The 16,376-nt window shown below is 41.4% G+C and overlaps 1 protein-coding gene and 1 pseudogene across 6 annotated transcripts in view; one reads left to right on the plus strand and one right to left on the minus strand.

Moving 5' to 3' along the window:
• Nucleotides 1-16,376, minus strand: part of UBN1 (ubinuclein 1) — a 39,885-nt gene that overhangs the window by 8,405 nt on the left and 15,104 nt on the right. For 4 of the 5 annotated variants that reach the window (XM_084882275.1, XM_084882272.1, XM_084882274.1 and 1 more), the window contains 7 exons: nt 12,245-12,315; nt 10,857-10,986; nt 10,306-10,424; nt 10,017-10,145; nt 9,689-9,832; nt 761-811; nt 620-662 (listed from right to left, as the gene is read on the minus strand). In XM_084882275.1, the coding sequence (XP_084738401.1) occupies nt 620-662; nt 761-811; nt 9,689-9,832; nt 10,017-10,145; nt 10,306-10,424; nt 10,857-10,986; nt 12,245-12,315 (687 nt within the window). The remainder of the gene's footprint in view (nt 1-619; nt 663-760; nt 812-9,688; nt 9,833-10,016; nt 10,146-10,305; nt 10,425-10,856; nt 10,987-12,244; nt 12,316-16,376) is intronic. The other variant, XM_084882276.1, reaches the window with a different exon arrangement.
• On the plus strand, nt 1,014-3,289 carry LOC311621049 (Y-box-binding protein 1-like; annotated as a pseudogene). The gene is made up of 2 exons: nt 1,014-1,031; nt 2,386-3,289. The product of its transcript is annotated as a Y-box-binding protein 1-like (transcript).

Here is a 16,376-nt window from a genome sequence, read left to right on the forward strand (position 1 = left end):
AATGTACATAGCTTATTCTCCCAAATAGTTCTGGTATGGTTAAAGGCACTATAAAGCCTTAGGAATTGATAACATTTTAGTAAAACAGCAATTCCAACTAGATTGAGAGGTTTCTATAACATCTAAGCTAATTTTCAGTTTCTATAAACACTGTACTTCCTTTCATTTCTGCTTCTCAAAGTCAACAAAGCCACCTGTCCTTTCCGTTGTAGCTCCAGCCTAACCCACACTTGGCTAGGAGTGTGTTCTTCCATAAAAATATCTTTATACAGTATAATACCCTTACATATGCAGGGGCTTTTCATGCCTCAGACAGCTGTCAGGAAGACCTCATTTAATCCCACAACCACCTTGGGAACTGGCCAGTGGGTACTGCTTCCTTGAACTAAGGATGGAGGGTACTAAGTGCCCCAGCTCAGGTCTCCGCCCTGCCAACAACCCAAGGCCCCTCTGGTGGACCTGACATGCTTCTTGGTACGACCTCAAGAATACCATCCTGAAGAGTTGTTCCCCCGAGCAGCAAAGCTCAATGAGCTGCCATCATCATTCAAAAGGTATCATGAGCATAGCTGGAGAGAGAGGAGAACAGATGGTACATGATCTGAAGAGGCTGACTCACCTTCACCTTGATTTTGGAAGGAGCCATTACTTTCTTCTTGGCCCTGAACAAAAGAATGAACACAGAAAAGGTTTAGAGGAGATCCACCAAAGAGATAAAAATGGCAGTTATCTTGAGAAATGAAAACCCTGAGACACTCACAGGATTGATGTCAGGTGCCCATGGCCTCGTCTGCTCTCCTTAAACAGAGTCCTGAAACAAACAGATAACAGGGTGGAGTTTGCATAAGCCCCCTGAAAACACAGACCTTGTTTCTAGAGCTCCCTACCATCCCTGGTACTCAGTAACTATTACTAGTTAAATGTCAGAGTACTAGTGACTTCATTGCTGGTGAGATCAAAAGTGGATGTGCTGGCCACCTGAAAGGCAAGAATCTAAGATTTACCAAAAAGCTATGGCTCTCCTGGCCAATGTGGCTCAGTCTGATTCCTGGTCAGGGCACATGCCCAAGTTGCGGGTTCAATCTCCAGTGGGGTGGCTTGCAGGAGGCAGCCAATCAATGTTGATGTTTCTCTTTCTCTCTCCCTCTCTAAAATAATAAAATCATATTAATTTTTTTAAAAAAAGCTAAGATTCTACATCTAAACCTCTCTTGGTGATGTTTCCCCTGAAGGCAGGAGTGCTATCCTTGATGCCCATTCTCTTCTTCTAGGAGTAAAATGTGGAGTGACCCACAGTATGTCTCTTTCCAGAGAAACTCAACAAAATGATATTTATGCCCTTCCCTTCATACCTTCAAAAGTCCAATCTCAAAGGAGAGAAGAGCAATCCCATTTACAGATGGAATACTGAAACAAGAAAAGGCTCCATGATTTGCCCAACCCACAAAAAATCAGGTCCAATCAAGAACTTAAGCTCCAGGGGAGGATTCTGGAAATTTGGCAGAGTAGAAAGCACTAGAATTAATCCTCTCTCCATCCTGGACAACAACTGCTTTGGCAGAATCTCTCTGAAATAACTATTTTGGAGCTCTTAAGATTGATCAAAGCTAGCAGCTTCCAAAGGAAGACTTGGGGGTAAATTGTGGGGTTATTTCAGCTCTTAGCACAGTAGCAGCTACCCAACTCTTAACCCCATAGCAGGTAGCTGTGCACCTGTTCCCAAAGTAGTTTGCAGGAACTGAGGTGGGCAAAAGGACCTTCTCCTACAACTCTCAGGATATGTGCTCTAATTATTGATTGCTCCTTCTGTTCATAGAGAGCAGCCATTGTTGTTTCTCTTCCCACCATTGTGAAACTCTGCATCTCTGGTTCAAGTGACTTCTAGGAGATTTAAAGGGCCTTTTTTTAACACCATTTTTCAATTTTCCCCTTTTAGAAGCTTAACATTAAAGACTAGGATATTCAAAACAACTGCATACATGGATAAAATTAGAAAGTAACTATGCATATCCAAGGAAAAGCTGAGAAAAGATTTAAGAAAACATTAAATCTACACTTCAGGCTTCTTGTTGGTACACAGACTACCTACAATGATAAAAAATAAGTAAATAAATAATAATTTAAAAAAGAGAGTTCAAGTTCAAGTGGTAGTCGAAAGTGGACCCTAGAGAGCCCTGAGCAGCCCCACCGCCACCACAGAGCTAGTTATCATCATACTCTGGAGAACCATAGCTGCCGCAGCCAGCCCCAATCACCATCACCATAACCATGAGCAGGGAGGCCAAGACCCAGCAGTATCCCCACTGCCCCCCTCTAGCTCTGCCAACACCAAGCCTAGCACACTGCCCCCCTCCAGCACTGCCAACACCAAGCTTAGCACCATAGGCAGCGCCCAACAGCCAGGGCAGCCTCACATCACTGGGGGACAAGAAGCTTATTGCAACAAAGGTTTTAGAATCAGTAAAATGGTTCAATGTAAGAAACAGATATGATTTCATCAACAGGAATGACACCCAAGGAAGATGTATTGTACACAAGGTTGCCATAAAGAAGCAGCCCAGGAAGTACCTTTGCAATGTAGGATATGGAGAGACTGTGGAGTTTGATGTTGTTGAAGGAGAAAAGGTTATGGAGGCAGCAAAATGCCTTGGTGGATTTCCAGTGAAGGCAGTAAATATGCAGCAGACCATAACCATTACAGACACTATCCACATCGCAGGGGTCCTCCATGCAATTACCAGAATAGTGAAAGTGGGGGAAAGAATGAGGGATAGGAGAGAGCTCCTCCGAAGGCCAGGCTCAACAGCACTGGCCCTATCCCACGCAGCCTACCCCAGGTGATGGTTACCACTGTATTATATGCAGTGACCCTTTGGGCATCGCCCACAGTATTCAACCTTCCTGTGCACGGATAAGTAATGGAGGGTGCTGAAAACCAGGTGCAGGTGAATAAGGTAGACCAGTGAGACAGATTATGTATCAGGACTATAGACCATGATTTCACAGGTTCCTCCTCGTCAAAGAAAGCCTAGAGAGGATGGCAATGAAGAAGATAAGGAAAATCAAGGAAGGTCAGCAGCCACCTCAAAGTTGGTACTGCCACAACTTCAATTACTGAAGCAGATGGCCAGAAAATTCTAAACCACAAGAAGACAAAGAGACAAAAGCAGTCAATCCACCAGCTGAGAATCTGTCTGCTCTCTAGGCTGAGCAGGGAGGGCTGAGTAAATGCAGGCTTACCTTCTCTGTCATCCAACAAGAAGAAATGCATGAAATGAAATTCCAGTAAAAGCCAAAACTGGTTTGGCTCAGCGGTAGAGCGTAAGTCTGTGGACTGAAAGGTCCCAGGTTCGATTCTGGTCAAGGGCATGTACCTTGGTTGTGGGCACATCCCCAGTGGGGGGTGTGCAAGAGGCAGCTGGTCGATGTTTCTCTCTTATCGACATTTCTAACTCTCTATCCCTCTCAATTCCTCTGTGTAAAATCAATCAATAAAATACAATATATATTAAAAAAAAAAAGTTCCTACCCCCAATTCATGCACACTCACATACTCACATACTAAAATAAAAATAAAAATAAAAAAATAAAAAAAAATACCAGTAATAAGGAATGAACAAAAGATTAAAGTTGAAGACCTTAAGTGCTTGCTTTTTGTCTCTTGACCAGATAACTAGAACTATCTGCATTTTCTATGCAGCATGAGGTTTTAAAGATGTCTCTTTTTGGTAATGACAAACAATATGGTTTAAAATTTTTTTTTAAATGTTCAAATATTACCAGTTCCTTTCCTTTAAAAAAATATTTTTGTTGATTTCAGAGAGGAAGGGAGAAGGAGAGAGAGAAAAACATCAATGATGAGAATCATTGATCAGCTGCCTCATGTATGCGCCCCACATTGGGAATAGAATAGAGTCCACAATCTGGGCTCCAATTCCTGGGAATTGAACTGTGACCTTATGGTTCATAATTCAACGCTCAACCATTGAGCCACGGTGGCTGGCAACAAATGTGGTTTTTTTTAAAATATATTTTATTGATTTTTTTACAGAGAGGAAGGGAGAGAGATTGAGAGCTTGAAACATCGATGAGAAACACTGACCAGCTGCCTCTTGCACACCCCCTACCAGGGATATGCCCGCGACCAAGGTACATGCCCTTGACCGGAATCGAACCTGGGACCTTTCAGTCCGCAGACCGACGCTCTACCACTGAGCCAAACCGGTTTCGGCAACAAATGTGTTTTGTTTTTTTTAAAGCCTGCAAAAAAAAAGCAGGAGCTGGCCTCAGCATACCTTATACTTCTCGATAGGTGGCCCCTGGCCTAACACTAGCAGCAGCCTGCCTTGATTCACAGCTTGGCATCTCCTGGGCACCTCCAAGCCCATCACAAGTAGCAACCATCTGCAGATAGCTTTGTAGCTCTTGTCAGTGGACCCAGACAAGGCACAGGCAGTATTGACTTTCCACTTCCCAGGAGGACCCCAGAGCCACTGTACCCACAGATTACACCAGATTACAACCCTACTACATCCACAAGTGACACACTTAAGGGTGGACTCAGTGAAGCTAATCCTGCTCCATAGGGGCATCTCCTGCACAGCAGCTCTTCCGCTGGCGTCACAGATGGCCTTCACAGCCAATTGGATTGGGGGTCAATCCCGCCCAGTGACACCAACAGCAGTCAAGGATCAACTACAACAAGACTGTGCACACAGCCCACAGGATTGCACCTAGAGTACTCAGCTCAGGTGACCGGAGAGGCTGAGCTACTGAGCCCTATAGAACATCTACTACGCAGGGCCACTTTACAATTCCAGGAGACAGCAGCTCTAATACATAGAAACAAACACAGGGAAGCAAAAAATGCAAAGACAAACAAATGAAAGGACAGAAGAAATCTCCAGAAAAAGAATTAAATGAAATGGAATGGTCTCCGCAAGCAAACTACCAGAAAGAGTTCGAAACATTACTTGTAAGGATGCTCGAGAAACTAATGAGAACTTCAAGGAACTTAGAACATCAACAACATAAAAATAAAAAAATAAAAAAAAAGACCAGTCAGAAATGAAGGATAATTTACAGGGAATCAACAGTAGAGTAAGAGGATACCGAGAATCAAATCAACGATTTGGAATATGATATGAGGAAGCAAAAAAAACACCAACCAGAAGAGCAAAAAGAAAAGAATCCAAAATTATGAAGACAGTGTAAGGAGCCTCTGGGACAACTTCAAGAGTACCAACATTTACATCATAGGGTGCTGGAAGGAGGAGGAGGAGTAAGAAATTGAAAACTACCCTGACTGGTATAGCTCAGTGGTTAGAGTGTCAGCCCTTGGACCAAAGGGTTTCGGGTTCAATTCCAGGTCCAGGACACATAGCTTGGATGCAGGTCCCCAGCCCTGGTAGGAGCACGTGCAGGAGGCAACCAATCAATATCTTTCTCTCACACTGATGTTTCTTTCTTCCTCTTTTCCTCTCTCTACCTTCTACCTCCCACTATCTCTAAAAATCAATGGAAAAAAATATCCTTGGGTGAGGATTAAAGAACAAAAAAGACAAGACATTAAAAACCTATTTGAGAAAATAATGACAGAACCCTAGGCCAGCATGGTTCCGAAGTAAGACCATCAGCCTGCACACCAAAGGGTTGCAGGTTCAATTCCCAGTCAAGGGCACATATCTGGGTTGCAGGCCTGATATCTGCCCCTGGTTGGGGCACATGTTGGAGGTAACCAATAGATGTATCTCTTACACATAGATATTTCTCTCTTTGTTCCCCTTTCTCCCTCTCTTCCACTCTAAAAATCAATGGAGCCCAGCAGCCATGGCTCAGTGGTTGAGTGTCGACCTATGAACAAGGAGGTCAAAGTTCAATTTCCAGTCAGGGCATATGCCCACGTTGTGGGCTCGAACCCCAGGTGGGGTGTACAGGAAGCAACCTATCAATGATTCTATCTCATTACTGATCTCTCTCTCTCTCTCTCTCTCTCTCTCTCTCTCTCTCTCTCTCTCCTTCCCTCCCTCCATCCCTCCCCGCTTCCTCTCTGAAATCAATAAAAAGAATATATTTTTAAATAAATGGGAAAAATATCCTCACTCCTTGATTGTTGGCAAACGAGAAAAAGGAAGCCTTATTTACCAATTAGCAAACTGAATTCAGGGATTCTAAATTGGTGCAATCATGCCAAGACCGGTTTGGCTCAATGGATAGAGCGTCGGCTTGGGGACTGAAGGGTCCCGGGTTCGATTCCGGTCAAGGGCATGTACCTTGGTTGCGGGCCTATCCCCAGTAGGGGGTGTGCAGGAGGCAGCTTATCGATGACTCTCATCGATGTTTCTAACTCTCTATCTCTCTCCCTTCCTCTCTGTACAAAATCAATAAAATATATTAAAAAAAATAAAAAAAAATAAAAATAAAAATAAAAAATTGGTGCAGTCATTAGAAAACAGTAAGAAGGTTCCTCAAAAAATTAAAAATAGAACTACCACATAACCCAGCATTTTCACTTCTGGGTATTTATCCAAAGACAGCCAAACACTAAATCAAAAAGATATATGCTCCTCTGTGTTCATCACAGCATTATTTACAATGGCCAAGATGTGAAAATAATCCAAATGTTCATCCACAGACAAATGGATAAAGAAGATGTGGTTCATACATAAAATGGAATATTAATCAGCCACAAAAATGAAAGAAATCTTGCCATTGTTACATGGATGGACCCACATGGTATTGTGCTTAAGGAAATAAAACAGACAGAGAAAGATATATACTATATCATTTCACATATATGTGGAATCTAAAAAAAAAAAAGAACAACAAAAAGAAATGAACAAACAAAATAGAAACTGACAAATACAGAGAACAAACTGTTAGTCACCAGGAGGGGGATTGGTGGGAAATTGGTGAAAAAGGTGAAAGGGATTAAGAAGAACAAATTGCCAGTTATAAAAGCCTACTCCCTCCCTCCCCAATTCACTGCTGGCTCTTTCTCCAGTCAGACCACCTGCACCTAGGTGCCTCAAATAAACATCCTTTTGATTACACTGAACCTTGAGTCCGTTCTGTGTGGCCCTGGCCCAAACCTGAATCTTTCAACAATATTTTTTTTAAAAACTAAGAAATTAACTTCACCAAGGACATGAAAGACTTATACAATGAAATAAAAACATTGCTGAAATAAATTAAAGCCAACATAAATAAATGAAATTACATACCACATTTAAGGATTAGAAGACTTAATATTATTACAATGTTAACATTACCCAAAGTATTCTACAGATTCAATGCAATCCCTATCAAAATCTCAAAGACAATTTTTACAGAAATAGAATACACATTCTAAAATTTACATGGTATCTTAGGAGACCCTGAATATTCAAAACAATCTCAAAAAGTAAGAACAAAACTGGAAGACTGACAATTCCTGGTTTCAAAACTATTGCAAAGCTACAGTAATCAAAATATTGTCGTCTTGGCTAAAGACAGACATATAACCCAATGGAATTAACAAAGAGCCCAGAAATAAACACTCACATATATGGTCAAATCATTTTTATAAGCATGCCAAAACCATTTAGTAGGGGAAAGAACATTCTTTTCAACAAATGGTGCTGGGAAAAGTGGATATCCACATACAAAAGAAAGAAGTTGGCCCCTCACCTATATACAAAATATACAAAAATTAACTAAAAATGGATCAAGAAAATTAATGAAAAACTCAAAACAGTAAAACTCTTTGGAAAAACATAGCATAAAAGCCTCATGACACTGGATGTGGCCATCATTTCTTAGCTATAACAACAAAGGCACAGACAACAAGGGAAATAAAAATCAAACTTCATGAATACTTAAAAACTTGTGCATCAAAAGACACTACGCAGAGTAAAAAGGTAACCCACAGAATGGAAGAAAATGTTTGTAAATTATGTATCTGATAAGAGATTAATAGCCAGAATATATAGATAACTCCTAAAATACAACAAAAAAAGAAGTAAATTTTAAGATGGGCAGAAGACTTAAATAGACATACAAATGACCAGTAAGTACTTAATAAGATACTCAACATCCTTAATCATTAGAGAAATGCAAATGAGAATTACAATGAGATACCACCTCATACCTATTTGGATTAGGATGGCTACAATAAAATAAACTATAAACAAGTGTTGGTGAGAATGTGGGGAAACTGGAATCCTGTGCACTGTTTGTGAAAATGTAAAATAGCCACTGTGGAAATTCCTCAATCAAGTAAACATAGAATTACCATATCATCCAGCAATTCCCCTTCTGAGTACATATAAACCCCAAAGAATTGAAAGTAGGGTCTCAATATATGTGTACATCCTTGCTCATAGCAGCATTATTCACAACAGCTAAAATATGGAAGCAAAGTAACTCTCCATCGACAAATGGATAAACAAAATGTGATATATACATACAATAGAATGTTATTCAGCCTTAAAAAATAAAAGGAAATTCTGTGCTATCTAAATCATGGATGAACCCTGAGGACATTATGCTAAGTGAAGTAAGCCAGTCACAAAAAGATAAATACTGAATTACTCCACTCAAATGAGGTACTTAAGAGTAGTCAAATTTAGAGAGACAGAAAGTAGAATGATGATTGCAAGTGTCTCTTATATGAATGTTCTCTTGTCTTCCCTCCCTCCCTCCCTCTTTCTCTCCCTTCTTTTCTCCTCCCTCCCTTCCACTTTCTCTAGAAATCAATGGAAAAAATATCCTCAGATGATTTTAAAAAAGGTTAAGATAATAAATTTTATGTTAAGTATATTTTATCATAATAAAACATTTTTAAAAAATATATTTTATTGATTTTTTACAGAGAGGAAGGGAGAGAGATAGAGAGCTAGAAACGTCGATGAGAGAGAAACATCGACCAGCTGCCTCTTGCACACCTCCTACTGGGGATGTGCCCGCAACCAACGTACAAGCCCCTGACCGGAATCGAACCTGGGACCTTTTAGTCCACATGTGTCAAACACAAGGCCCGCGGGCCAAATCCAGCCCGCCAGGCCTTGCAATGTGGCCCGCATTGCGCTGTCATCACTGCACTCCGCTGTCAGTTTATGACATTGTCAGTTTATGACTGTTCAGTAAACCATTCGGCCCGCGATTTAGGCTGGATTTTAGATTTTGGCCCCTTCTCTGATTGAGTTCGACACCCCTATTTTAGTCCGTAGACCGACGCTCTACCACTGAGCCAAACCGGTTTCGGCACAATAAAACATTTTTAGAAAAGAACACTAGCTCCAGCTAACTTTGGGTATTGCAGATATAGCCTATTCATGGAAAGCTACATCAATACAAAGCAGCCTATGAGAAGTCTAGCACTTAACTCCAATAATCAGTCAGCCCTGCTACTTGCAAATGAGACTTCTGTTTGGAACATTAAGATGTTTCCATCTCTCAGTTTCCAGTAAGAGCCAACATCTCAACACAGGAAAAAGCAGACTAAGGTGGGAAGGAAGGACATAGAGCCTCAATTCCTCATGTTCCCCAACTCCTCATGTGAAATTAGAGTTGAGTCAACCAGACAGTGGATCCCTGAGAGAAGGAACCATATTGACCTGGCACAATAGAAGAACTCAAATATTTCTTTGCTATAAGAATATTCTTCCTCATCGTCACACTGACCATATGGCTATTCATGGGCACTCACCTGGCCTGCATCCAGCCTTTAGGCCAGAGAGGTCTGACCTCAGCATCCAGAAACACCTTCACATAATCTTCCCAGGAATGGACTTTGTTGTTCTTCTCATCATAGTTCTCCAGTTTTATCTTCACCACATGGCAGAGCAGCTCCCTAAGGAGTAGGCAGGAGTCAGAAACTTCAAACTACCCCAAATGCTTCTTCAAGGTTTTAATCATGTGCTTTCACCAGTCCTGATTAAAGTAAATGATTCTAACCTTCATTAGAAATACGGGAACATGCTCAGACACTGGCCCCACAAACCCTCCAATGAGGCAAGGACCCAGTTTGGGCACACCTGATTTCATCATTCCACTGAAATTTCTTCCGGGGTCCCATTATCCTCCTGCCCCCCTTTTCTTCATCTTCTTCCTCATCAGAACAAATCCGTTCTTTCTGCTCCTTGTCTTTCTCCTCTTCCAGCATCCTACCGGGTGAACAGAATTAAACAGGATCCTAAAGTCACCACAGGAAAACTACTCCTTCCTGTGTCCACTGCCTCCCTTTTGTCCCCCCACCCCCCCTTCCCCTGGGACCTCTAAGATAAGGAGGTGGGAATGCTGATGAGAGCGATGGGACATACTTACTTAGCAACCTTGGCTTGTGTATGGGCCTGGCATTCATCTTGGTACCTGGCCATCTGCTCTGGCATTGCCCTGCCAATGGCTTCCTTAAGCTTCTGGAGAGGTTCCTTCAGACGCCCTCCCTGCAGAGAGCAGGACATATCATAAATCTGTTTTATGTTCCTCTTTTAAAAAATATATATTTTATTGATTTTTTATAGAGAGGAAGGGAGAGGGTGAGAGCTAGAAACATTAATGAGAGAGAAACATTGATCAGCTGCCTCCTGCACACACACACACCCCCCCACACACACACACACACACACTGGGGACATGCCCGCAACCAAGGTACATGCCCTTGACCAGAATCCAACCTGGGACTCTTCAGTCCCCAGGCTGACGCTCTATCCACCGAGCCAAACCGGTTAGGGCTTATGTACCTCTTTTTATACTGAGGACCCACTACAAAAATAATCGCATAGAGGCGGTGCAGCAGCACCTGTGACATCTGTGAAGACTCAGTCACTCCTCCTCTGGGCCCCAAAGCTAACATGTTCCACTGCAGAGTCACCCACCTGTTCACAGAGGTGAAGCTTTCGAGCACGCTTGACCAGGGTGTCCTTGCTGCAGGGCAGGAATGAAGCAAGATAGGCATATACCCCAGAACGAGCCTGGCTACTCAGCTCCCGAGTTTGCACCTCTATGCTGAAGAACAGAATAGTTATCAATGGGCCACAGCCCAGGCATATTCTTTCATCATTAGATCACCCTACCATGGATAGGAAAGCTAAGAGCCAAGAGCAGGTAAAATCTTATCTCATCAACACAATGCAACCAAGTGGCCAGTGCAACAGATCTCCAACAGTCACCAAACAAAAATTCCCAAACCTGATGAACTTGGCTGGGTAAAGTGGGCTAAGGCTCTCAGGTCCAAGACAAGACCAAGCCAAATGTTATCAGAGCCCAGAGAAAAAGATCTGAAGTATTAAATTTCATAAATGAAAAAGACAGAAAAGCTTTCAAACTGGAAAGTAACTGAGTTACTTGGAGTCAATACTTTCTAAAAGCACTTCCTTACTACTCTAGTTCCCAGTCCTATCCCTGATCAGAAAGTCAGGGAAATTCTCATCCCTTCAGTGTCTCCATCTAGATAAATAAAACACTATTTCCAATAGTTTTTGATCCCTTGAACTCTCCCTATATGGCACACTCTAACAGGTGTTGTGGACATAAAACTCTTATCTCTGCTGATCCTCAGGTGCTCTCCATATCCCAGGCTTCCTGACCTGGCCAGGCAAAGTACTTTGCTAGAATATCCCTAAGTCTTAACAACTGTTCTTACATAAGAAAAATCCTCAGCTGTTGAGCAACAAGCTTCCTCTGCTACATAGCGCAAAGTGTAACCAGCAGAGAAGCGGCAAAGCTGTAGAGAGCCACCTACAAAGAATCTGGTTTGGATTTAGGTATGTAGGTTTGTTTTGTTGTTGTTGTTTTGCTTTTTAACTCAATTCATACAGTGTGGCATCTCAGAGGTTTGGGCATTTGGAAGAAGTATTACAGGACGGTGCACACTGGCCCTGGTAGGAGAAGTGACAGTAAGAAAAGAATGACCAGGTACACTGAGGGGCACCCAGGAGAGCAGGGCCCTGGCTATACCAAATCATATTACTTTTCCCAGAGACAGGCAGGCAACACCTTTTTTTCATCTCATCTCATGTTTGCCACAAAATCCAACAAGCCATGACAGTGTCCTAATATCGTCTGCTACCTACGATTAGTAAGGTCTATTATTTCCTAGAGACAAATATTTTGTGTGCCCCCCACCCCACTTAAAAAGAACAATAAAACAAAAATAATTCTTTAAATATCTCATCAGAGGTCTTTATGTAGTTCAATCACATCCCAATCCCCTGGCCTGCTCAAACCCAGGCATGCTAACAGTAAAGAAACAAAAGATACTCACTCCAAGAGGATGCCATTAATATCCTGGGTGAAGAACTTCTGTCTGCTCTCTCCCTCAGCAGCTCTGGCAGCCTGGTTCATAGCAGACAGTAACATCCATTAGTGCACTTTCCCCACAGGGTCCTCACATTCACCCACAGGCACAAGAGCAGTCAGTCCCTACAGAACACCTATCAGTAAAGTCCTCACCATGCCCATCTGTGATCACTATATGCTCTAGAAATGGTTTATCCAGCTCTTTTCAAATGCTGCTGAAACATCTATGGACTCTCTCTTCTGCCCGGGACTTGAAATAAGTCACATAAAAGAAAATCAGAGTCAAAGCAATCATGCATTTGATTTTGTCAGCTAACTTTTTAAAAAAATATATTTTTATTGATTTCAGAGAGGAAGGAAGAGGGAGAGAGAAACATCGATAAGCTGCCTTCTGCACACCTGATACCGGGAATCGAGCCCACAACTCAGGCATGTACCCTTGACCAGATTTGAACCCAGGACCCTTCAGTCTGCAGGCCAACGCTCTATCCACTGAGCCATACCAGCTAGGGCCAGCTAGCTAACTTTTGTTCCCAGCACTCTATCATCTAAATTGCAAGTTGGAATTTCCATATATCTGCAGTACAAAAACGATCACGAACTTTTTTAAAACCTGCAATATTTGAAGATCTTTATCTACCAAAATAATAATAATGTGCTACATTAGCATTTAAGGACATTATAATTCTCTGAAAATTCATAATCTATTTACAGTATATCAGAGACGCCATTACCCAGACCATTGAAATTACTAACATACCTTACTACCTATTAACACAAGATAGAGCAGGTTACTATGCAGGGTTTTGCTTCCTATGAGAACACAGTTAACATCTGTATGGCAAGCTTGGAAACCCCTGAAGCAACCACAGCCCTGAAAGCACAGGTGAGGAAAGCTAACTGCCAAAGTTAACCAGTGGTTCTCAAACTTGACTGCGCATTGGCAACCTGGCAGCTTTATCCACCCTGGACCAATCACATCAGAATCTCTAGGAATGAGGCTCATGAATTTGTATTCTTTTAAAAAAGCCCAAGTATCAGTACTCTGATGAACAAAAACAGATTCAGAGACAGAGAAGCATTGATTAAACCAGTAGTCGGCAAACTCATTAGTCAATAGTCAAATATCAGCAGTACAAAGATTGAAATTTCTTTTGAGAGCTGAAAACCAACTTCTGTGCATGGGCCACAAAGTTTCAATCGCACTGTACGTGCATGCCCGCATGTGGTATTTTGTGGAAGAGCCACACTCAAGGGGCCAAAGAGCCGCATGTGGTTCGCAAGTCGCAGTTTGCCGACCACTGGATTAGACCATCAAACCTCATAGGGAGGATAGGGGAGGGTGGCAGTAAGGGGGAGAGATCAGCTAAAGGACTTGTACACATGCATATTGTATGCATGCATATAAGCCCAACCAATGGACACAGACAACAGGGGGGTGAGAGCATGAATTGGGGGTGGGGGGGGTGGGGGGGGTAATGGGATAAGGACACATATGTAATATCTTAGTCAATAAAGAAAAACAAAAGTAACTCTGGTGACTCTAAGGTAGAGAGGATTGAGAGTCACTGATCTAAATCCAAGAGTGGTCCAAGGCTTTTGGCAAAGTAAAACTTCAGGCATGGTTTACAATGTAATAATGATGGCAAACAAAGGCAATAAGGTGACTACCTAAAATGAAATTGTCAATCCTGATCAAGCCCTCTGAAACAGCAGGCACCAATAACTATCCTCTACTTTCATCTCATCCCACTTGCCTTCCTCACTAGGTCCTTGTCCTATCTCTGACTACTCCATCTGTCTCTTCCACTAGTTCGTTCATTACAGATGGACTCCCAAAGTCCTACTTAGAACTCACTTCTCCTAATAACACCTTCCCTTTCACAGCTTCAAAACAGCACAAATGCACATATTAGATCTCTCTAATCTAAACCTCTAGCATAAACCTTTTTTTCTAATCCCTAATCAGAATTTCCAATTACTTCTAAGTAATTTCCAATTATATCTATAAATGGATGACCTTCTGGTATGCAAACCCAACTTGCAAAAACCAAACCTACTAGTTTCTGCTCTCCCTCTTATGCTCCCCAATTCTAATAACAGCAGTCTATTTTTCTTAAATCCTTCCACTCTTTTTTTTCTCTTTTAATCTTTATTGTTGAATCACCTGACCATCTGCTTGGCCATCAACACATCACAGGGCTAACAAACAAACAAAAAAAGGCCAGGAAAAAAAGAATCACAGGGCTTATTTCATTGTTTTGTTCATTTTTTTTTTTTTTTTTTACATGTCTCCTGGTCCATTTATATAAGCTCATGGAGAACAAGATCTGAATCTTATTCATCAATATATTTCCCACACCTACCTATCATATAATAGATGCACAGTATATGCCAACTGAGTGGATAGTAGTGATTTAAAGAATGCAATTAGAGGAAGAAAAACTCAGTATCAACCAAACATAACTTGTAGCTTCTGCAAAATATCTTGGCTAGATGATAGCACAGAAGCCTGAGATGAAAGGAGTCAAATGGATGGATGGAATGGAAGAAATGGTGTGACTTTTAACCCATTCATCTGCCAATTTCTTATACTTTCAGAAGGATCTGGAATTCTAACTTAGCACTTTTAATGTACTGCAATTATGATTTTAGTTTGAGAGAAAATAAAACCAAGCCATTCTTTTGCTTAAGCTTATACACTACTAATTGTAAGATCCAGAAGCATCTTCATAGTATTCAACCTAATTACTTCAACATGTATTTCAAATGCCCCACTGTTTATCAGACCCATCATTAAAGTTTTTTTTTTTCCTGATGCCTTTTGGGTTGTGTAGACAGTACCTCTGAGGGTTTTTATATTGAAGATAATTAGTCAAGTGCTACATTTTTATTTTTTAAAGATTTTTAAAATTTTTATTTTACTGATTTTTAGAGCAAGTGGAAGGGAAAGAGAGAGATAAATATCAATGTGAGAGCAAAACATCGATCAGCTGCCTTCTGCACACCCCCTATGGGTGAATCGAGCCTGCATGTGCCATGACCTGGAATCGAACCACATGGCAACCTTTTGGTACATAAGACAATGCCCAACCAACTGAGTCAGCCATACTGGCCAGGCCAGGTGCTGCATTTTAAAATAAATCTAATTAAAGTAGCAATTGATTGCTACATCTAATAGTCTTCCAGAAATAAGTTAGGTCCTTCAACCTTAATATAAGGTTTTAAAATAAATCTAATTAAAGTAGCAATTGATTGCTACATCAGATAGTCTTCCAGAAATAAGTTAGGTCCTTCAACCTTAAGGGACATCCTTGCCCAAGGAGTTGAATGAACTGATCAATCCCAGATTAAACAGAAAGTAAGCCTGGCCAGCATGGCTCAGTGGTTGAGCGCTGGTCTATGAACCAGGAGGTCACAGTTCAATTCCCCATTAGAGGTTGTGGGCTTGATCCCAAGTGGGGCATGCAGGAGGCAGGTGATCAATGATTCTCTCATACTGATGTTTCTATCTTTTTCTCCCACTCCTATCCTCTCTGAAATCAATAATAATTTTTTAAAAATATTAAAAAAATAATAGGAAGTAAAGTTAAGCCAGCCAGATCATACTGATCTACAATAGTTCTGATAGCCTTTTAATAAGCTGTTTTATTTGTTGGAAGAAAAGCTACTTATAACCGTTCGGCACCTAGTTCAGAATCTCATATACCGTACCTGTTTTTGCTGAACAGAATGAAATCTGTCATCTTTTTTTTTTTAAAGAAGATCAAACAGTTTAGTTTTTTTCCAACCTTATCCTCCTTGAATCCATGTCTCCCTGGATTTGCAATGCAGGGGCTCTAAATCAGTAGGACAGTAAGCAGGTAAGAGCAGCAGGGTGGGTGACATGGGTCTTTGTTTCTTTTCTAGTCTTAGTATTGTTCCCATTTTATGCTTGACTATAGAGGACCAAAACAGACCTGGGTTATCTGTATGAACCAGGCTGAGAGGCTGCCAAACTAAAGATAATAACCTAAGGGGGCAACACACCTGAGCTTTCCAACAACCAAAATAAAAGACACATTGAATGAAATCACTGGATTCTCTGGGGCCACAAA

This window comes from Pipistrellus hanaki (assembly GCF_964339955.1).
Source record: "Pipistrellus hanaki genome assembly, chromosome: 4".
NCBI classification, from domain to species: Eukaryota; Metazoa; Chordata; class Mammalia; order Chiroptera; family Vespertilionidae; genus Pipistrellus; species Pipistrellus hanaki.